This window comes from Leguminivora glycinivorella, chromosome 3 (assembly GCF_023078275.1).
Source record: "Leguminivora glycinivorella isolate SPB_JAAS2020 chromosome 3, LegGlyc_1.1, whole genome shotgun sequence".
In the NCBI taxonomy this organism is placed as follows: domain Eukaryota; kingdom Metazoa; phylum Arthropoda; class Insecta; order Lepidoptera; family Tortricidae; genus Leguminivora; species Leguminivora glycinivorella.
The window spans coordinates 15666486-15690696 of record NC_062973.1 but is presented as its reverse complement, the minus strand read 5'-3'; the positions used below and the strand labels follow the sequence as shown (position 1 = coordinate 15690696).

The 24211-nt window shown below is 39.0% G+C and overlaps 2 protein-coding genes across 3 annotated transcripts; one reads left to right on the top strand and one right to left on the bottom strand.

Moving 5' to 3' along the window:
• Window positions 1–1523: 1523 nt before the first annotated feature.
• On the bottom strand, window positions 1524–11245 carry LOC125242570 (zinc finger protein 800). Of its 2 annotated transcripts, none has more exons than XM_048151345.1 (10): window positions 11130–11245; window positions 10473–10657; window positions 10198–10359; window positions 9679–9939; window positions 9038–9215; window positions 6661–6808; window positions 5670–5826; window positions 4877–5090; window positions 3681–4478; window positions 1524–3275 (listed from the first exon to the last, which is right to left on the bottom strand). In XM_048151345.1, exons 2-10 carry the CDS (start codon window positions 10647–10649, stop codon window positions 2866–2868), a joined length of 2505 nt encoding a protein of 834 aa, XP_048007302.1. In that variant the 5' UTR covers window positions 10650–10657; window positions 11130–11245; the 3' UTR covers window positions 1524–2865. The 2 variants fall into 2 exon arrangements, with proteins under 2 accessions (XP_048007302.1, XP_048007303.1); XM_048151346.1 differs by having other exon boundaries at window positions 11012–11143.
• A 2634-nt stretch (window positions 11246–13879) lies between these two features.
• Window positions 13880–22632, top strand: LOC125242567 (membrane-associated protein Hem). The gene is made up of 2 exons (XM_048151341.1): window positions 13880–14015; window positions 18058–22632. Exon 2 carries the CDS (start codon window positions 18063–18065, stop codon window positions 21438–21440), a length of 3378 nt encoding a protein of 1125 aa, XP_048007298.1. The 5' UTR covers window positions 13880–14015; window positions 18058–18062; the 3' UTR covers window positions 21441–22632.
• Window positions 22633–24211: the final 1579 nt, after the last annotated feature.

Sequence of the window (24211 nt, the reverse complement as noted above, 5' to 3'; positions counted from 1 at the left end):
TTAACTTCCGTTAAATTTGTTGAAATGTATCGCTTTAACGATTAACGAAGTTAACTTTTAAAGTAACGGATTAGCGATTATCGAAGTTAACTATTTGATTAACGGTGCCCAGCTATGGATTTGCATTAAAGTGGGAGTGGGAGGGGTGGTAATTAGGAATACGACTAGAGATGAGCCGAATATTCGGTATTCGGCAAGTTTTTCAATGTTCGGATTCGGCCGAATAATTCGGTTCCATTGCCGAATATTTACCGAATAAACAAAATAAATAACTAACGAAGATCTTACGTATTCCATTGGATAATAAGCTCCTATTTTAGTTGCTTTCTAAGGAACTACTGAAAAGATATAATTATGCATCATAACCTAACCACAAAATTAAAATTTTGAAAAAACCCCCGACCGCGACATAGTGGACCGATTTTCATGAAACATGGCTAAGAACACTCCCGACTAACTCAGCTTCCAAACAAAAAAAACTAAATCGAAATCGGTTCACCCGTTCGGGAGCTACGGTGCCACAGACAGACACACACACAGACAAACAGACAGACAGACAGACACGTCAAACTTATAACACCCCGTCGTTTTTGCGTCGGGGGTTAAAAATACAAACACAATTGCTTTGTAAAAAAGCTAAAAAATCGTAGTTTAAGAGTTGAGAAGAGTTCAGAGTTGTTATAACAAAGTTTTAGTTATCCACTAAATCATAAGAACATAGTTGTAGTAACATATTAATGTAACCATTATCAATCACTTAATCTCTACCTCCTCTTTAAAAATATGGCGTAACCGAATATTCGGCCGAATGTTCGGTTCGGTAAGAGCTGAACCGAATGTTCGGCCGAATATTCGTATTCGGCAAAGTTCATATTCGGCCCATCTCTAAATAAGACTTATAGTGACCTGCATTTAGCAGTAGTCATTTCCAAAAGAAAAGAGGGTAGAAATTGTTGTAATTATATAAGTACCTTTACTTAGTATTTGGGAATGTACGAAAGTCGTTTGGTGGCAGTGAAGTAAAACAACGCGAGGAAACTAAGCTAATCCCAATAGGGCCTATTTGCGCTTTGGGTTAGATGTTCAGATGGTAGTCACTTTTGAAATGATAACCATAGCCATAGGGCCATTCACAAAACGCCGCAGTAAAATACGCCAGAGCGACGATTAAATGCAAATTGTACTGATATGCTTGCTTAAGTCTGTCTACTCACAATAATATCATCAGCACCGATTTAAAATGTGCACCTCATTACACAGACGTAAGGTTCATAATGGTTATAAGGCATATGGCCGTAGATTATTTTGAAGTGTGGGTATAGCAATAACAACCATCAAGTTTTCACAGCATCATTACGGAAAGGGCAGCGGCAGTAGCCGTATAGACTACCCGTCCTTATGTCATTAATACAGTTAGAAAACGTTAGACGTGTGATCTATCTCGCGGCAATCATGTGCTGTGCTACTGCTAGGCCTGCTGCGAAGCTTGAGTAGCGGGTATCACGTCTTTAAGAAAAAACATATTTAGGTGTTAATAATTGTAATTAACAACTAAGCAAGGTACAAGCTAAACATACTGACAGTACATACATAATGTAAAACTAAAAATTCAATTTCCTTGAACTAAACTCATTTTAGTTGCACTATAACTACATTATAACCTAATTAATCACAATCATTATTAGGATGGGGCGTCATTCGACATTGTGGAATCCGTACTTACAGATTCTTGAAGACTTATGGCATTATTTGACGAGGTACACGATGCATTACTTAAACCTACCAATTTAGTGTCAGATTTCTGAATGACTGGTGATTCTTGAACACTACAAGTGGATTTGGAATTAGTTTCCTTAGCTGAATCGACTATAGCATTAGTAGTATTATCTATCTCCTGGATATCCATAGGTTCAGAGATATTGCTACTTACTTGATTAACACAACCATCTTTTGCAATATTTTTAGTGTTTTCTAGAATATCGTTGCTGCCTAGGTGGGTTTTAGTAATGTTAGTACTACTATCCTTATTTTTGTTAGAACTAATTTGATCCACGTTATTGCTGTTACAATTAGAATTAGCTCCAACATTGTTTATTTCAGGTTTCTCGGTGGTGTTCTCGCTGGCGCCGGCAGGGCAGCTTGTTGGGTCCGTGAGTATTTTAGCGTCCGTAGCATTTGCAGTATCGGGCCTAAGAGCCTGAACTGTTTTAGTAATACTGTTGTCAGACATGCTCCGTGAAATACCTCGATCTACTTTGGGAACTTTTACGACAACAATTTGGTCATTAGAGATTTCTTCATTAGAAGTTGCACCCTTATTTGGCTCCTTTAATTTTATCGTTTGAAACTTCAGTGGAGTATTCACAGACACTCCATCTGTCTTCCTGTTTATAGGTTTTATGAGAAGAATTTTAGTTTTCATACCTGCTTTGGAGAAGTCTGCAATGTTTTTGTTTATAATAGGATTCTTCATTAATTCCAAACTTTGACGGCGAAATTTAATGGGAATTGCGGGAACTTTAACTGTTTTTGCGCTTTCGTTTGGTTCAGAATTTACAGGTTGTTCATTATTGGCACTAGCCTTGTCATTTGGTGCGCTTATTAAAGAATTTGTCTCTGCTTTGATGTTATTTGCCAACTCTTCGACTATCTTGTTATTTTTTAAATCTTTTACAGAGAAAGTGTCCTGTATTTTCGGAAGTTTATTTGAGCTAGGACTATCATTCAAAGGGTCTTCCGTTGCGTCCTTTCTCGGCGACATTTTGTCTCCTCTTGGTCCTTTAGGTAGCATGGGTCTGGCAAATACATTCGGTAGTTTAAGCTCCTTTTGAACATTGAAGATGGGAGGACCAAAGTTAGTAGTCTTCAACTCAGCGGCGCTCTATCAACTGCTTTCTTTGAGAGCAAGGCTAAAGCACCAACATGTTCTCTATTTATATTATCGTAAGTACTTTGCAGTTCTTGTTGTAACTTTTTCTTTGTCGGTATAGGCTTAACTGGTGCGACAACTTGAGAGTCCCTGTATCCTTGTGCTTCCATTTTCAACAGGTTTGATAAATCGTATTCAAAATCTTCATTTTTGGGTTTAGTCTTCTTACGAACAGGTCTGCGCGAGACATAGGATGTTTTCTCTTTGTTGGCCTGCTTCGCAAGTTTTTCTTCAAGGTCGTCTATGTCAGATGAATTTTCTTCAAACGCTTTAACATTTGAAGGTGATACACTCCCGTCGATGTTATTGGTACCGTCTGTAGGTTCATCTTTGATGTCTGGATCATCTGAAAACAAAATTTGATACAAGTGCTTAAAGTTTTTGATCAACTCTACTACTGTTTTAAAAATTCAAAATTATATTGGCGATTCCCGTGGTCGGAAAAGGACTTGTACTCACAGCACTAGCAATTTTAAATTTAATAACGTTACCAAGTGTTAAATTTTTTTTTCTATATCATGTAAGATTGTCCTTTGTGTGTGTGTCGAATGCGTTTTCACACTATCCGATCCGGTATTGGACCGATATCCCATATATTTACGCCGCCATCTTTGATTTTTTCCTTCGAAATCCTTCCGACATCCGATATCGGATCGGATAATGTGAAAACGCACTGAGGCGTTCCGAAAATTGGCCTCAGTGAAAAACCTACTCTCAAACAACACGACAAAATGAAAATAATCGCACATACCATTATCTTTCTTCTTCTTGCCGCCGCTCCTGTTGTGGTACATCTTCCGTTTCCGGGCGCCCACCTCGCGCGCGCTGCTGGACGAGCTGTCGTCAGACAGCCGGCCGGAGTCGCTGGAGCAGCGGCTCGGCCGCCGCGACTCGCTACTCTCCTCGTTCACGTCACTCTCCTCCACCGGCTCCGCTAGCTCACTCGCTTCTGTACCGTCCAGCGCCTTCACCGTGCTAAAGTAAAAGTCGGAGTCACCCTTCAGCTTGTGCACGACTTTTACGTGCTCCGGCAACTTCTCGAAGTCGTAATTCTTGAAGTTGCACAGTTTGCAAGCGTAGCGCATCCATTTGTAGTGTCCGGCCATGTGTTCGTGTAACTCTTGCATTCGCGTGTGCTTCGCGTCACATTTCTTGCAGACCAGCTTGTCCACGTCCACGTCGTCTCGCAATCTCTGCTTGAAAGCGGCCAGGTTACTCTTCTCCGCTTGATACGCGAACGGTAGTCTCGCCTTGGTTTTCTTTTCTGCTCTGTTTACTTTTTCTGGGGATTCTACGCTGTCGCTGGACCGGTCGTCTATTATATCCATCGTGGCTTCTTCTAGTACGTGTTCGCGGAGTTCTGGCTTCTTTTGAGGAAGTATAATTTCGGGTTGACTGACTTTCACGATCGAGGTGGACATCGGGTCGGTAGCTTTTTCCTCTGTTTCGACGATCTTTTCGGACGGAACGGGAGTTATCTCGGCAGGTTCCATGTTTTTCTCAGGAGGTTTCGCCGGATTTTGATTTTCTTCGTTGGGTTGTTTGTTTTCTGAAAGTAAATACAAGTATTATTACGATATTATTATCTTATTTATTCAGTCATAATCTCAGGTTAAGTATTTATAATATGAAATATTGTTTTCAATAAAAGGAAGGAGCGCGGCTGGCAGGTGTGCGTGTGTGCGCTGAGAGCAGCATAATGCTGGACCGAGCAACCGCCGCAGCACGGAGTCATTTCAGAGTCATTCTCTAACCTGTGTCCTTGAGAGGATTCCCGGTGGGTTCCTTTTATTATAGTCCTTGCGGATCTATATTTCGATACACTTGGCGTCCGGGCGGCGCACTAGAGCCCTTCAGCGCGGCTAGGCAGGTGTGCGTGTGTGAGGCGAGAGCAGCCCAATGCTGGAACGTGCAACCGCCGCAGCACGTACGGAGTCATTCTCTAACCTGTGTCCTTGAGAGGATTCCCGGTGGGTCCTTTATTATAGTCCTTGCGGATCTGTATCTCGATGCGCTTGGCGTCCGGACGCCGCGCCAGGGCGCGGGAGCGCGGCTGGCAGGTGTGCGTGTGCGCGGCGAGGGCGGCGCGGCGCTCGAACGTGCGGCCGCAGCCGCCGCAGCGCGGCAGTTCACCGTCGCCCTCCATGTTGTCCATCCACGCCTGAAAATATTGGTTCTATTAGACAGCGTCCCCACTTAGGTGTCGCGTGTCTCGCGGCGTGCAACGGACGTCTCCGCCACGCCGCCTGAATGTAATTCAAAAAACGTCTCCTCAGTACATTTTGTATAGGAAGGGCGTAAGACGCGCCACAGGCGGCGCGGCGCGAGCCACGGAGACGGAGACGTCCGTTGCGCGCCGCAAGACATGCGTCTTATGAGTGTGGATGGTCCCTTACGATACAATGATTTTGTTCGGTTACATTGTGACGTTAATATAATGTGGGGTAAATATGTAGAGTACCTAACCAAAGGAACTAAAAGAAAAAATCAGTCGAATTGAGAACCTCTTCCTTTTTTGAAGTCGGTTAAAAACTTAAAAATGAAAAGGAAGATCAAAATTACCTTAAAACTACAGTAATTTAAAAATATATCTCGAGTTAAAGTTTTAACAACGCTACCTATACCTACGCAAAGACCTATTGATGATAACACTTTACGAAACAATATTACAGCTACGCGAATATATTCGACGACAAAAATCACACCTGCTTCATAAAAAATAAGTATAACATTTTTTTACCTGATTCTCCTGATCTAATCTCTCTTCTTCAGAGATCTTTTGCGGTGTAATCTGTTTGGAATTCTTCTTTTTCTCGTAAAAAGCAGGCGGGTTGTTCATCCTAAAAGCTTTCGCTTGGATGGCATCTCTCAGTCTTCTGATCTGAGCTGCCGATTTCCTAAAACAATGAAGACAATGAATATTTTTGTTTAAATTCAATAATAAACCTGCACAAATACCTACCTATATTTTATGCATTCCAGTTGTATGACACCAAATATACTAAAATACCACTTTGATTTTTAAAAGGTGACAAACAAGCATACGGCTGAGTAATGGTAAGCAGTCATCGTACCCTATGAACGAACACGTCTCTAACTTTTGAGTTTGTTGCGTTGCCCGTTACGGACCCTTTTTAAAAATCTGTATGTATTTTTTTTTTAAGGCAGCGTTCCCACTTATGCGTCGCGTATCTCGGGGCGCGCAAGGGGCGTCCGCGCCACGCCGCTTAAGTGTAATTCAAAAAACGTCACCTCAGTACATTTTGTATAGGAAAGACGTAAGACGCGCCCCAGGTGGCGTGGCGGCGGCGTGGCGCGCGCCGCGCCGCTTGGCGGCGCGCCTTACGTCCTTCCTATACAAAATGTACTGAGGAGACGCTTTTTGAATTACACTCAGGTGGCGTGGCGCGGACGCCCTTTGCGCGCCCCGAGTCACGCGACGGATAAGTGGGAACGCTGCCTAAGAATGCTTTACTTTAACTTACTAACTCCTGCGCGCGGCTTCGCTCGCATTAAACTCGAAAATTGCCGAATGCTCTGTACAAAGTCTTTTCGTCGTTCCGTTTTGCCGTGAAAGACGGACAGACAAACACTTTACCATTTATATTCATAGTATGGATTTTTAAATCATTATATCTCTGTTTAGCCCGTCTGCCCTGCAATATGCGTCACTCATCACGGTTTAATCCTAATATATACGAGTTGATTATTTTTGAATACATTTATGTTACCTGTGTACTTTGAAAAGATGTCGGTACACACTCCAGGAGGTGGAGAATATCTCAAGACAATCAGGGCACGGGAACACCAGCCGGCTTTCCATGTGCTTGTACTTCATGTGGAACTTCAGGGTCTTCTGCGTAGAGAACTGCATATCACCTGCATCAACAACAATATATTATACATAACACATCCATACTAATATTCGGAGCCACGCTGTTACGTCATCGCCCAAATCAATTGTTTAGTTGTAAACTATATTGTTTTTTTTTTCATGTTCTTATTTACTGTTTTTAGGGTTCCGTAGTCAACTATAGGAACCCTTATAGTTTCGCCATGTCTGTCTGTCCGTCCATCCGCGGATAATCTCAGTAACCGTTAGCACTAGAAAGCTGAAATTTGGTACAGATATGTATATCAATATTATCAATCACGCCGACAAAGTGCAAAAATAAAAAATGGAAAGAAATGTTTTATTAGGGTATTCCCCCTACATGTAAAGTGGGGAGTGATGTTTTTTTTCATTCCAACCCCAACGTGTGATATATTGTTGGACAGGTATTTAATAATTTTTAAGAAAAAAAAAACCGCCTTCCTTTGGGCTTCTGGTGATAAATACTTTCAAATGTTGGATTATGTTATCAATTCGTCTGTATATTTTTTAATGTTTGTTATTCGATATATCCGTCATTTCTGAACCAATTTTGAAATGGATGATTCTGAAGTACTTACAGATGAGAATGATTATCAGAACGGAACTCTAACCAGGGGCGGCTCACTCTCCATCAGCAGATCCACTGCATCAAATGTCACTGTTCTGGACGTAAGTGCATGCTGTTCTTATAAAAATACCAAAGTCACTATAAGTGTGCCGTTCAGATTTGAGGAGTTCCGTTCTGACCATCATCAGCAGTTCCACTGCACCAAATGTCACTGTTCTGGACGTAAGTGCATGCTGTTCTTATAAAAATACCAAAGTCACTATAAGTGTGCCGTTCAGATTTGAGGAGTTCCGTTCTGACCATCATCAGCAGTTCCACTGCACCAAATGTCACTGTTCTGGACGTAAAGTGCATGCTGTTCTTATAAAAATACCAAAGTCACTATATGTGTGCCGTTCAGATTCGAGGAGTTCCATTCTGACCATCATCAGGAGTTCCACTGCACCAAATGTTACTGTTCCGTACGTAAATGCATGCTGTTCCTTTAAAAACACAAAAATCACCATATGTATGCCTTTCAGATTTGAGGAGTTCCCTCGATTTCTCCAGGATCCCATCATCAGAACTGGGTTCTGAGAAAAATGGGACCAATCTGTATGCATATACATTCCATCTAAAAAAAATTTTCAAAATCGGTTCAGTAACGACGGAGATATCGAGGAACAAACATTAAAAAAAATAAAAATAAAAAAACAAAAAAAAAAACAGACGAATTGAGAACCCCTTCCCTTGAGATTTGGAAGGCGGTTAAAAATAAGGGTTTACTAAAATCGTTTTTTGATAATATTCATATTTTCGGAAATAATCGCTCCTAAAGGAAAAAAAAGTGTGTCCCCCCCCTCTAACTTTTGAACCATATGTTTAAAAAATATGAAAAAAATCACAAAGGTAGAACGTTATAAAGACTTTCAAGGAAAATTGTTTCGAACTTGATAGGTTCAATCGTTTTTGAGAAAAATACAGAAAACTACGGAACCCTACACTGAGCGTGGCCCGACATGCTCTTGGCCGGTTTTTTTTTTTAATTTAAGTTTCATGACGCATTGGATTTATCTGAAGTCATTGAAATATGTTTTTAAATAAATAAATTATAAATGGGAAAGTTATAAATGGGAAATAAATTATAAATGGGAATGTCTTTTTGTTTGTCCGCGTTTCATGGCAAAACGGGGCAACGAATTGACGTGATTTTTTAAGTGGAGTGGTGGAGGGATGGAGAGTGACATAGGCTACTTTAAGTCTCTCTGTGCAACTCGGATCTTATGCATAATTCTTATTATTTGTAAATTTTGTAATATTTATTTCCCTTGAAGTGAAGTGCTCTTAATATTTAGGTGTATTTACGCTATACTAATTAATTTGTGTTCTTTCTTTGTTTGAAATTCTTGGCCTATAAGCTCAGGCAATCTAGGCCTTCTAACCTAATCTAGACTATTATCTATGTCTGCAACATTTTAGTAAAAATCCAAATATATTCATGTACCTATCTTTGGTTTTACTTGAAGACAAGTCACATATCCAGAAAGGGCAATCAAATATAAAGTTTTAATAGAAATGTTAAAGTTGAAATACTATATTTATATGAAACTATGTGCTTATGTCATTTATAAATTATAATCAGCAGATTTAGCAATACAGGTAATAGGTATCTGATATTGTAACATACATATCTTGCATTTTGGCACGCCACCGTCGTCACTATCCTCGTCATCACTAATTTGTATGACATTGTCTGGGTCTTCCGTCTTGTCATTGTCAGCATTCAGTGAACTTTGCACATTGAATGACCCGTCACTCTGTAGGACTGCGTTGTCACGTGATATCATGTTGTCTAGTTCCTGCACCTGAAATTACATATAAATTTTTTACTTAAACTAGTATATCATAATGTTATTATACTAAGTTGGAAGTTGTTGTTGTTGATTGTCCTAGGGTCCATAGGGCCCTCGTCCCAACTCAGTCTGAATTCCCGCAGCTCATTCTCTACGCTCCGCCTCCAGGCATATGGAAGCACTTCTACATTAATACTAAAATATTTACGCTTCTGGCCCCTACATTCTTAAGAAACTATTTAGAATAAATTTAGCACAGAGGTCAGTGATGGATTAGCATTCTTGGCCAACCTGCTCCTTTCTCAGCAGCAACACTCATCAAGTCATCATAGACAGATACCTTGTTGCCGCCCCTTATATCTTGCCACACATGCCCTACATTTGTTGTATGTCATAGTGAATACTTTCACAATTTTTTTATACAAATAAATTAGCTTGAGTACTAAATTTCGTGAATAAACAATATTATACATACTTGAGCAAGCATATTGTCAAATTTGTTCTCTTCAAAATGACTCTGAAAGACTGCTACAGAACTGTTTGGTATTTTCTGTAAGGTTACTTGCTGTTCGTCAAAACTGTATCTGCCCTTAATTTTTGTGAGTTTTTCCATTATTCCAGTCAAATCTTTTGTGAGCGGGATCCGGTCTTCATTTTCATTGGACTCTAAGTCAGTAACTTTCAAGGAATCTTGATAAGCTTCTTCCATCTGCTTTATTTTTAATATTTCATTTACCTGAAATATAATCAGGATTATAGACTATGCATGTTATATAAAAATATTGGCACATGATATGATAAGTGTTGTTAATGAGTAGGTGTGTTATGTTTTAAGGAGATATACAAATAAATCAATAATCATTCATAGAAGGGGTATCTTCTTGTATGTCTGGAATACACATGGTGTTTTTTTATGAAAGATATGCAGGTTACTGTAACCTCAATTAATACAATAATTTGAAGACCATACAATAATTTTATTTGAGTTACTTACAGTTGAATTGTTTTTGGCAAAATGACTGTGCACTGATGAGTTAAATTTCTCTTTACAGTAAACACGTTTGTGAGATATGAAATTCGCCAAACTTCGGAATATATTGCGACATACTTTGCACTCATATAGTAAATCACATTCATTGGCTAGAAGACTCTTTAGCTGAAAAAATAAATGTAAAGGTTTAAGTGCAATATTTTTAGTCAATCAATGACGAAATATAAATAATAACTATAGCTGAAAAAATCAGGTAACAAAATAATGTAGATACTCACTTCCTCTGTAGCAAAATCGAATATTTTCCTTGCTTGAGCAAATCCTGTAATACTGGTTAATACAGGTTTTCTTAGCAACGAAAAGTCATGATCCTCAGTGTCTTCTGTATTTAAAGATTTATTCCCTTTGCTCCTATCATCTTTTCGTGCCTTTGTGTTTATTTTAGTCCCAGCCATATTAAAATCTTAAACAAAACAAAATAAACTTAATTAATTCTGATTGAAATACATTGTATTACTCGCATAATATATTTTATTACCATTAAAATGTGTAATTTAATTGAAAACTTTCTTGGTACTTTTGGTGAATAATACCAAATAATACCGACCAACGAACATGACATGTAGTGGTAGGTACTGACATATACAATACATGGCATGTTATTTATTCCGAGACACACATATTGCCTATTAGCGCGAAGGATTTAAACAAAGTAATTGAATCAATACATTACATTAGATACGATATTATTACCAGTAAATCTACTTACATACCTGATATTCGAATCGAGCATGCTAAAACCATGAACTATACCTACCGATAGTCTCTCCCTTGAATTTCAAAGCTAACACATGTTGGAATAGTATTTTGACACAGAAGTTTTACGTTTTATGAGTCGCCAAAGACTATGGATATATCAAACTGCTCCTACTCACATGGATATTCCCACAACCGCTAACATGAAATCCGAGTTTTCCGACAAAAAGCCTTCCTTCACGCCACCATCTTCAACAAATGAATACCATACTTATAGAACGTAATGCCATCTACCTATTCAGTTATAGAACGTAACAATTGTTTTTTATACACATATTTTTATGTTTTGTGAAGAGTTTTTCAAACAGAAATTTTCAGTATTTATAGAGCTAATATAACTTTAAAACAATGTAAAAATAGTCCATTACTTAATAATTATAAATTTAACAAAAATAATTATTTTAATTCATGTGGCAACACTAGTCCTAGGAACGACGAGCGGCATGGTGGCATGTGGTTGACTGGTTGTGGCATGGCCTCTGCGATTGCTCAGCGAGCACTTGGTTTAATACATATTCACTATTTATATTCTAATAATGAACATACAGGATATTTTTATTGCAAAAGATAAAGGTTTAGAGTAAAATAAAAGTGTATACCTACACAATATTTTCCACATTAATACATGGAACATCGATAATTAATTAATTACAAATGCTAGGGGTAGGGGCCCGAGGGTGCGAGTAGGGAGGCGAAATAAATAAATTATGGTAATTCCTTTATTTTTCAGCAGGACACTTTGTACTGAAAAGGGGCAAAGGACCAAATAATAGGTACATATATGGTCCATCCATAAATACACGGAGAAAATAAATAAATATATAAATGGAGACGTTAAGTGTGATTATCAGGGCAGATGTACTATACACGGTGTAATTTTTATAACAGACAATATTTTGACGTTCTTTGAGTATCTGTCAAAGAGCATTGAAATTGAATCACTACATATCTGTTTGATCTTCTAGCTAGTTGGAAAATTGTAGCTAAGATGGAGAGATCAACATGGAATGATCGTAAAAGTAAATTCCTGTCAAACATAGACGAATCAGAAGGAATTATACAGTTAGAGTATATTTATATTAATTATGTGAAAAATCGCGTTGGGTGCACGAATACGAGCTAATGGTGCAGTCTTAATGCAATAATGCAAGTATTGCACTGGTAAAATAGTTAATTTATAGTAATTTTGATAATGTATTGTCTGACACAAATATACTTTTCTTAGGCCTCATTTACACGGTGCGAGAACTCTCAAGCTAGGAACATACTACGCGGACGTCCGTTGTCGCGCGACCGCGGACGCTGATCTGGACAATGAATATACGCTTAAGCTAGGAACATACTACGCGGACGTCCGTCGTAAATCGACCGCGACCGATCAGTGTGCACGGAACAAAACATCCAGCAAGCCAGATTTCGATCGGACGTCCATGCGCTCAAGGCCACGTCCACGTCCATCGACCGATAGTTTGCACGGTTATGTGTAATTTCATTGTCCAGATTCCCGTCCGCGGTCGATTTACGACGGACGTCCGCGTAGTATGTTCCTAGCTTTAACCTTGCAAACTATCGGTCGACGGTCCTGGCCCCGTAGCCGAATGGCATTTCTCCGACGCCAAACGAAAGCGATACGCCGCTGGCTCTGTCGCGCCAATACGCAAGCGCGATAGAGATAGATATCTACTAGCGCTTCGTTTCGTGAGCGTTTCGTGAGCGATTGTGCCATTCGGCTAGCCACCCTGGACGTGGCCTTGAGCGCATGGACGTCCGATCGAAATCTGGCTCGCTGGATGTTTTGGTCAGCCGAAGCCACGTCCCGAAGACCGTGCACACTGATCAGTCGCGGTCGTGGTCGCTCGACGGCGGATGTCCGCGTAGTATGTTCCTAGCTTCAAGGTTGGCGTCCACTAGGCTCGCCGAGTCGAATCTTAATAATTTGCTTTCTGCATTGACTATGAAACTACGTCCATTGGCGACCCGTGAACGTATTCAACGTATGGAGGACTCAATTCGACGCGGTTTGATTCGAAATAAGTTGAGTTTTATTATATTAAGGTATTTTTTGATCGGTGTGGTGAATGGTATTCTACGTAGCCAAGCCACATCACATCACACACTTATGACACAACAATTTTATTATGTACTTACTAACGTTAATATACACCGTGTTTTTTTGTTTTCCGTTAAATTCGATACATCGTTACGTTCATTATCAAGAACCATCCCGTATATCGTATATCACTTTTAGTTAAATTCACAAAAAAAAAATTTCATAGTTTTCATACATAATAAATGAATTTATTAGTGTAAGAGACCCTTAAGAATTACATTGAAGTTAGTGTCAAGTGATGTCAAAACAAATAATACTAGGAATTGGTAAAGGCTGTCACACTCGTGTTCAGTAATTATCTTAATTTTTTTAATAACTCGATAACCGTAGAAGTTAAGACACTTGTTTCTTAGAGAAATTAATTGTATTAGATCTAAAGAACCTTCCCTTAAAGTTAACGGAATTCAATAAAAACAGGGTGTATAGCGATTGACACCCTTCGTCTGGCACTCGTTCAGCTCGTTCTTGCGGCGGCTAGACTTGGGCTAGACACCGTACCACGTGACTCGTGTCGTATTATTTAATTATGCATCACTAAAATCTAACTTCTATAATATTGAAAAGATTGTTTGAAATAAAAGTAACAGCAAATAAAACTATGCCTACACAATATTTTTGTAAAAAAATATGTGACATGTGAATTCGCGTGCCATGTAAATGGGCATAATAATGCTGCAATGTTATAAAAACTTAAGCGTCCATCACGAGAGCAGCAACCCCGTATTAACTGTCAAAATTAATTTGTCAACCAGTGCGGAGAAGACACTCCCTGTTCCTTATTTTATGATTAAATTCATTTTTACTGGTAAAATATGTCTATAATTGAGTGATTTTTGATAACGGTGTATCATGATCAACTACCGTTAGTATTTGACGCATCGTGTTGCATTTACAAGTAAGTTGTAAATACCTCTAGCTGCGAGTTCCCAGGAATGTTTATCGAACCCAATATCCGCTGAGTAGTGCTGATTTCAGCCTTCCGGGACCCAAGCAAAGTAACTTAGGGTTACTATAAATACGTTCATATAATTTCCTAGGATCTCATGATCAACTATTTTGATTATTACTTATTAACACTAATGTTGTGCCGTCAGTAATACGGTCTCGATTTGTTTCATTCAATCATCAAGACTACCGAGTTGGTGACCTCATACATATGCTTTGTATTTTCTCTGCAGACAAGTTACCTATTTGATGTGTTTGTTGAGGCAAATGCGTATGGATAGCTAATGCTATTTTGATATTTTTTAGGTATGAGCTCAAGCCACAATTTGTTTATTTTCCTTGCTCACATTGTTACTTTCTGTTATGATAAAAAAGTGTGATTTAACTCTAAATAAAAATCATAGTGCCATATTTTGATGCTGGAGTGGTAGGAGGGTAAAAATAAAAAATATATATTCTGGATCCTTACTTATTTGACCGACCATTAACATCCAGTGAGGCTGTGCAAGCACTATGAAACAGTGCCATGTACCAACTAATATTAACATGTTCACTGTTCATCCATGCTAAGTGCATGAGTGAAGTTTGTATGTAAATGTACTAAGCAAACAGTATTGTTCACTGTACATAAAAGTGAATTGTGTTAAGGAAACGGAAATGTTTCATGAATACTCAAAAACAGCCAATATTTTCTAGACAAACATAATTTATTATGGAACTGTAAAATATTGCAACATAAATTATCTGTGTGCTATGGTCTGTGAGTCATTAGTGTATCCTAAAGTTTAAGCTATTGTTTAAATATTTAGTGAGCAAATGGCATGCAGCATGCTTATCAAAAAGTAAAGTAATCTACATTAGGCTAAAATGCATATTAGAGATGGGCCGAATATTCGGTAAATATTCGGTATTCAGCATATTCGGCAAGTTTTTCAATGTTCATATTCGGCAGAATAATTCGGTTTCATTGATGAATATTTATTATTATTATTATTCAATTATAGGCGAGCAGCTATTCAGCTGATGAGCCTATGTCACACAGTGTCTCATGATTTATAGTTAGCAAAGTCATGTCACTATCTTATTATTTAAAAGCCACTTGTCTAGTCTGTTTTTAAACACATTCACTGAGGGAGCAGTAACAACACTATCCGGTAAACTGTTCCAAGCCGCTACAACACGATTGGATAGGGAATGATATGCAGCTTTAGTAGTAGTAGGAGTGCGAATCAGTTTTAGGCTGTGACCTCGGGTCTCGCGACTGGTACTTCTCATAGCGACTACTTTGTGAATGTCGGGGAGGTTGTAACAGTGGGTAACAATCTTGAAACATTCGATAAGGTCTCCTCTCGCTCTCCTGTCCTTAAGCGTGGGCAGCTTCAGTATACTTAGCCTTTGCTCGTAAGGTAGGCGTCTCAGCTGGAAAGGCATCTTGGTGGCTCTTCGCTGCACACTCTCTAAAAGGTCAATGTCTTTGACAAAGTATGGATTCCAAACTTGGAATGCATACTCAAGCAAGGGTCGTACATATGTTTTGTATATTTTCCTAAAAACTTCCACAGATATGCATTGAAACGACCTTTTTATAACATACAGGAACGAGTTTGCCTTTTTTACTATATTGTTTATGTGCTCACCCCATTTTAAGTCGTTGGTAACTGTCACGCCAAGATCCTTTTGAGATGTCACTGCAGCAATTGGGGAGCTTCCTATCATGTATTGGACCATAGGGTTTCTTTTACCAAGGTGCAGAACGGCACACTTATTAACATTCAATTTCAATATCCACTGCGAAGCCCACGTCGTTAACCTATCCAAGTCGGCCTGCAGTTGACCAGAAGAAACATGAGGATTAGCGAAGAACTTTCCGTCGTCTGCAAAGAAGCATGACTCCGACTCTATAAGTGCTATTAAGTCAGTCACAAAAAGTCCAAACAGAGTCGGAGATAGGACACATCCCTGTGGTACTCCACTTAGCACGCCAAGTGGTTGAGAAAAGCAGTCACCGACTCGCACACTGAAGGTCCTGTCTGCGAGGTATCCTTCTATCCAATTTAGCAGCTTCCCACGGATTCCAAAATGTTCCAGCTTCAAAAGTAGTCTCTTATGAGGAACCTTATCAAATGCGCGTTCAAAGTCTAGGTATATTATATCTATGGGAAGGTTATGGTCCATACTTTTGGTCCAAGCATGTACACAGGTTAAAAGGTTAGTAACCGTGGACCTTTTCCCAACGAAACCATGCTGCTTAATTGATATTAGATTTTCTCTATTGAGGAAGCCTGTTAACTCTTTATTTATAATTTTTTCCATACACTTGCAGATGATGCTTGTAAGGCTTATTGGTCTAAATTTGGATGGATCCGTCTTGTCACCATTTTTAAAAATTGGGGTCACTAGAGCATGTTTCCATTCCCCGGGTATACAGCCAGAGTTAAAGGAACAATTCATAATGTCTGCCAGTTTCGGAGATATCACAGCAGCAGCCTGCTTCAATACAATGCTTGGAAAGCTGTCCGGGCCAGGCGCCGAGTTAATATCCAAGCCACTCAGAACATCAAAAACTTTCTTTGGGGTGAAAAGTACATCACATAGTTCGGTCTGAACACGAGCCACCTTGTCGACTACAGGAGGTTCAGTCAAATCTGGTTCCTGAGAGTATGCTTTACTAAATTCCGCAGCAAAAGCGTTGGCAATGTCTACAGGGTTAGTAAGTAGATCGCCTCTAGCACTTCTAACTGCAGGCGGAATTTCCACCTTAGATACACTGAGTCTACGAATGTGAGCATAGAATTTCTTATCACCATTAGATAATATGTTATTTTCATACCGACTCCTACTTCTCCTAGTCTCTGCGACACACTGGTTGTTAATGGCCCTGAACCGATCGTAGTCCTCAATAGACTTGCTCGCTTTATAGGAGTCCCATCTTAATCGTTTTTCTTTGATAAGGGCTACGTTTTTCTTTGATAATTTACTGAATAAAAAAAGTAAACAACTAATGAAAATCTTATGTATTCCATTGGATAATAAGCTCTTATTTTAGTAGCTTTCTAAGGAACTACTAAAAAGAGATAATTATCTATGCGTCAAAATATAAAACAATTGTTTTGTAAAAAAGTTAAGAAATCGTAGTTTAAGAGTTGATAAGAGTTCAGAGTTGTTTTAACTAAGTTTTAGCTATCCACGCTATCAATGCTAAGTCGTAAGAACATAGTTGTAGTAACATATGTCTTAACATCCGCTTTAAAAACATGGCGTAACGGAATATTCGGTTCGGTAAGAGCTGAACCGAATGTTTAACTGAATATTCATATTCGGCAAAGTCCATATTCGGCCCATCTCTAATGCACATACATTTAATATAAGGGACACCTATTGTATCTAGTATCTACATGATGTTGTGTTAGAATTCTATATTCTTGGGAGAGTAATTATACTAGCTACAACTTCACCTGGTGTACCGTAAATGCACTAAATAGGTCTGGTAAATTTTTCTGTCTAACCTTTTGAGCCCTATAATGACTTAAGATGTCATTTAAAATTTCAACACCTTCGCTGTGGCAATTAACATAATTCGTAATGAACCATACATCATAAAACCCCCCACCACAGTGAATGTGTTAAGCTGACTGCCCAGGGAGCTGGCGGGATTGAAAAGGTTAATGACCACCTTACTGCAGTTATTACCATCTAGGCCATGTCTTATTATTTATCAATTAAGAATTAGAAAACACTGCTAATGAGCCTACAGCTCCATTATTTTTTTTTTACTTTTCAAGCCTACCATGCCCAAGACTTTTTTTAGTATCATCTTGATACAAACAGTGCCAGACTTGCCAGAGACACACACAATAAGCATAGAAAATAATACAGAAAAACCTTATGTAGCTAAAAGTGCCTATGAACAGGGAACCAAAAATTTCAAATAAGTTTTTTGCTAAGGTTGGGAAGGTTGCTAGTATTTCAAAAATGGTTTTCCTCTTTTTCAGTAAACATGTCTACAATGTCGAGGTCAGTTCATATTAGCCAGCAGAAGCTGGCAGAGAAGCTCATCATCCTCAACGACCGTGGAATTGGTATGCTTACACGGATCTACAACATCAAGAAAGCATGTGGTGATGCTAAATCCAAACCTGCATTCCTGTCTGACAAAACTCTTGAATCATCAATCAAACACATTGTTCGAAGATTCCCAAACATTGATGTGAAGGGCCTTCAAGCCATTTCCCACATAAGAAATGACATAATCAAGTCTCTCTCATTGTACTACTACACTTTTGTAGATCTTTTAGATTTCAAAGATAATGTTAGTGACTTGCTCAACACCATGGCGGCATGTCAAGTCACACTTGACTTGACTCTCAACTTTGAGCTGACTAAGAATTACCTCGACTTGGTCACTACTTACGTATCCCTTATGATCTTGCTATCTCGCGTTGAAGACCGCAAAGCAGTTTTGGGTCTTTTCAATGCCGCACATGAAATGGTTCACAACCAAATAGATGCCAGTTTCCCGCGTTTGGGTCAACTGATTGTTGATTATGACGCTCCACTAAAAAAATTGTCGGAGGAATTTGCTCCCCATCAAAAAATATTGGCCAGTGCCTTAAATTCCTTGTGGCATGTGTATCCAGCCAGAAACATGACTGCAGAACACTGGAGATCAGAGCAGAAGTTGAGTTTAGTTAGTAATCCGGCGCAGCTCCTTAAACCATCGGAAACGAATACGATGTCTTGTGAATATGTATCATTGGAATCCTTGGAGAGATGGGTCATATTTGGTTTTGCGCTCTGTCATCAAATGCTATCGCAAGATCATGCCAATAAGATGTGGGTAAGTGCCTTGGAGTCTGGTTGGGTTCTGGCATTATTCCGTGACGAGGTAATCTACATTCACACGTACATTCAAAGTTTTTTTGATGGAATAAAAAGCTACGGGAAAAGAGTATCTGAAGTGAAAGATTGCTATCACCACGCAGTACAAAAGGCAGGCTATAAACACAGAGAAAGACGAAAGTTTTTACGAACAGCCCTAAAGGAGCTCGGTCTCATCTTGACTGACCAGCCAGGTCTGTTGGGTCCAAAAGCCCTGTTAATATTTATCGGTCTATGCTATGCTCGGGACGAAGTGTTCTGGCTGTTGCGCCACAATGACAATCCACCGCAGAAAGTGAAAGGCAAGGCTGCTGAAGACTTGGTAGACCGCCAGCTCCCAGAACTGCTGTTCCACATGGAAGAGCTGAGAGCGTTGGTTCGAAAATACAGTCAAGTTATGCAGAGATACTATGTCCAGTACCTGTCTGGGTTTGATGCTGTGGCCTTGAATCTGATGATACAAAATCTTCAAGTCTGCCCAGAGGACGAAAGTATAATATTGTCATCCTTATGCAATACTGCTGCCAACATGAATGTAAAGCAGGTCGAGGATAACGAACTCTTTGATTTCCGAGCTTTCCGATTGGACTGGTTCAGATTGCAGGCCTACACTTCTGTTGCTAAGACTCCTTTGAATCTAGTAGATCACAGAGAACTGGCGCAATTCATAGACAAAATGGTCTTCCATACTAAAATGGTTGATAATCTCGATGAAATAATGGTCGAAACTTCTGACTTGTCCTTGTTCTGTTTTTACAGCAAGATATTTGAGAGCCAATTCCACATGTGCCTCGAGTTCCCAGCGCAAAACAGGTATATCATTGCGTTCCCCCTGATTTGTAGTCACTTCCAGAACTGCACGCATGAGTTATGCCCTGAAGAAAGACATCATATTCGAGAACGGAGTTTGTCGGTGGTAAACATATACTTGGATGAGATGGCAAAAGAGGCAAAAAATATTATCACAACGATCTGTGACGAGCAATGCACAATGAGCGACAAGTTGCTTCCGAAACATTGCGCACAAACAATTGCCCATTTGGCCAACAGAAAAAAGAAAGATAAAAATAAGAAAAACACGATTGAAATTGTTAAGCCTGGAGCAGAGAGCTACAGAAAGACCAGAGAGGAATTGACCACCATGGACAAGTTGCATATGGCACTTACAGAACTTTGCTTTGCAATTAACTACTGTACTACTGTTAACGTTTGGGAATACACATTCGCTCCCCGCGAATACCTTCACCAGCATTTAGAAAACAGATTCTCGAAGGCGTTGGTTGGAATGGTAATGTTCAACCAAGACACCAGTGAAATTGCGAAGCCGTCAGAGCTACTGGTTAGCGTCAAGGCATACATGAATGTATTGCAAAGCGTCGAGAACTACGTACACATCGATATTACAAGAGTGTTCAACAACTGCCTCCTGCAACAGACGCAAAATATGGATAGCCACGGGGAAAAGACGATTGCGTCGTTATATACGCAATGGTATTCTGAAATCTTATTAAGAAGAGTAAGTGCCGGAAGCATCTGTTTTTCGATGAACCAGAAGGCGTTTGTGAGCCTCACTGCAGAAGGGGCGATTCCATTCAACGCTGAGGAATATTCTGATATCAACGAATTGCGAGCTCTCGCCGAACTAATCGGGCCGTACGGCATGAAGTTACTGAGCGAAACCTTGATGTGGCATATATCGAGCCAGGTCCAGGAGCTGAAGAAACTTGTAGTCCAGAACAAAGAAGTGCTTCAAATGCTCAGAACGAACTTTGACAAACCGGAAATAATGAGAGAACAGTTCAGAAGGCTGCAACACGTGGACAATGTTTTGCAAAGGATTACAATAATTGGCGTAATTTTGAGCTTCCGGCAGGTGGCGCAAGAGTCGTTGCTTGATGTATTGGAGCGACGGATTCCCTTCCTGATAAGTTCTATTAAGGACTTCCAGCAGCAGCTGCCCAGCGGCGACCCCATGCGGGTGATATCGGAGATGTGTTCCGCCGCAGGGTTGCCCTGCAAAGTGGACCCTACTCTCGCGTCTGCGCTGCGGCAAAACAAATCTGAGCTGGAGGAAGAAGAACACCTGGTGGTGTGTCTGTTGATGGTGTTCGTGGCCGTGTCGCTTCCGAGACTCGCGCGCAGTGAGGGCTCCTTCTACAGACCATCTCTCGAAGGCCACGCGAACAACATTCACTGCATGGCACCCGCGATCAATCACATATTTGGAGCATTGTTTACCATATGTGGTCAAGGCGATATTGAGGATCGTATGAAGGAATTTCTAGCTCTCGCATCTTCGTCCTTATTACGTCTGGGACAGGAAACGGATAAAGAACTTATCAAAAACCGTGAATCTGTTTACTTGTTGCTCGATCTCATAGTTCAGGAGTCACCGTTCCTTACTATGGATTTGTTGGAGTCTTGCTTCCCGTATGTATTGATACGTAATGCTTATCATGAAGTTTACAAGCAAGAACAAATGCTTTTGCATTCGTAAAAATATTTTTAAGGCAATAACAAGAAAGACAATTGTAAATTGAGCATTCAATTTTATAAAATGCGTCAATTTTTTATACTTTATTGTTGTAGATACGTTTTAACAATATAATTAATATAATTTATGAAGTCCCGCCTTTAATGCACTTCGAAACTTTTGAGCTTTTCTAGTTTCTTCATTTTTGGCTTTATAAGGCTATGCATTTATTTAATTTGGTAGAGATTTTGCATTTGATTGTGTCATACGATAGACTCGTGTTGAATGTTTGATAGTAAATTGGTTATGAAACTGAATTCTAATGAAATACTTTGTTAATGTAACGTCACAATTAAATGATATGTCAGTTATGACTTTCGATGATAAACGTTAGGCATTTAACCTAATTGCATATTCCACAACATCTACATTCTGTTATAAAGACTGGTCAGAATATTCCTGTCGTGTTTGTAATAAAATAATGATTAAGAAATACGTTATTAATTAAGCTGTTAGATATAAACTAAGAGATTCAATTTATTATGTTATTTTCTATACTTATTTAAGTTAATTAACTGCCCGCCTTGGTCGTCGTACGAAAAGTATGAACGAATGTCATAGTAATTATAATTGGATGAATATAGATTCGAGATGGCCTCTGCCATGGAATTGAATATTTTTACTGATGAAAATGTTAGCGACACATTTTTAAATGCTTTTGTACCTTTGTAGGCTGACTTATTATTTGGACGCGTTTACGCTAGGTCAGGGTTGGCACACTTTTGAGGTGAAGTGTTAACAACAGTAGAAATCAATAGATTTAAGATGATCAGAGTAGCCAATGTGTGTTTCAGATGCCTAAGATGTTCAACAACTGAACTAGTGTAAATGTGCCCTTACTCTTTTGCACGGCTAATGAGAAAGAGTCTTTTAGTGCTGATCTACTAAATACGTAGCGACTGATAGTACAATCTTAACAAAACTGATAGACCCAATTATGTCATGACCATGACTTGAATACTGTATTATTAATGTTATTTAAATACTGTATTTATTCGAGCGCTTGCCTCGGTTCTGTATAAGTGAAATTATGTTTGGGCTGCGTCCTAGAAACCGCAATGTACGTTAGGTTTAGTGTAAATCCATACATTCTATACAGTTTTATACCCAGCGTGTAAATACACTTACATATATTAAAAACAAATATGAAATAATATTATTTGTTTTATTTAAAGGATTTTACTTAAGAAATGAAAATGCCAAGTTTAATGTAAAATTTATTGTTTTTTTTTTATTATTTTGAAATCACATGTTGTAACATTCATCTCATTAATTAAAAATATTCACATTGTCTTTTAAATAATCTATTACGGTAATCTAGCTTACACTTAGGAGAAATAATGCCATTGAGTACTACGGCGATGGTTACAAGTGATCCATCTTTACCTTTACACAATTGGTCAAGTCGTTCTACATCGGAAACATTACCCTCTCGGTTTACATACAAATATACAATGTTATAGTACAGTTATGAGAATTCGCGTATTGTTTCGATATTTACTAATAAAATGGCATTACTATGGTATACTTATAAGATTGACCCTTAACATTAAATGTATAGAAAACATAAAAAATACATCATGCTCTTTGGCTTGCACGACGGAAAGTTAACTCTACGCGTATGTATGACCATTAACGTATATCGTCTATCAAAGAGATCAACTGAAACGACCGACCGAACAGTCGTCATCGTATATTACAGGTATATGTAGAGTAAACGTTATAATGTGATATGCAAGTTTGTGTTTGCCAGTAACACGAACAACTAAGAGAACGCATAATCACGAACACCATAACAACATTGTAAGATTTTCAGTCTAATTTAATTATTTGATCATTTGGCAATACTGTTGTTTCTTTTAATAATTTACAATCTACTTAAAAATAACATTAAACGAATACAAACAAGTACAAGTCCTTAGGAAGACTAAATGCAGAATTTGGAAACATTTGAGCCCATGAAGCTTCTAGTGACTTCAATAATTTCAGAACATTGTTGGAGCGTTAATACCTTCGGCGGGTGTGAATATTTACCTATATTTTGTAGTGAAATATTTAGATACAATGGTGTGCCCCACGAATTTAAGAGAAAAAGGCGAAAATATTCCACCCGCAAGCTGTCGCAACATTTGGGTTGTTAACTGCCCTCGCTTCAGTTGCGGCTCTTGGCCCTCGAACCAAAAAAATCCAATTTACTAAACACCCAGGTCAAAGAATTTCCTGAACACCAAATTTCCTAAAACTTATTTAATAGAGTACTTGACATAATGATGGAAAATCTGGTGTTTCGATTTGGTGTTACAAGATAATAAGATTGAGTCATGTAAGAAATCTGGTATTTGGAAATAAGGGCAGTTGAACACACTAGTCTAACCGCTGTAGTGTCTAACTAAACATTTACACATCACTAACTTCATCTATGTATGTTACTTATCACACAGCGCATAAGTAGAAAAAAGCGCTTGGCAGTGTTTACGTGAATATGGCATTATTATAATATAACAGGGTGTCCACTTTCTGGAAAGTCAGGGAAAGTCAGGGAAGCTCATAGTGGTCATGGAAAGTCAGGGAAAGTCAGTGAAATGATTTGGAGGTCAGGGAAAAATTTGGCACCAAGAAAAAAAATCAAGAAGTATTGAAAAAATAATATGATTTCTTGGGTTGACCACATCCATGACAGCAAAGATGGATTCCCGGTAGTGATTTTAAGGCAACTTAGAATTGTCTCAGACTTT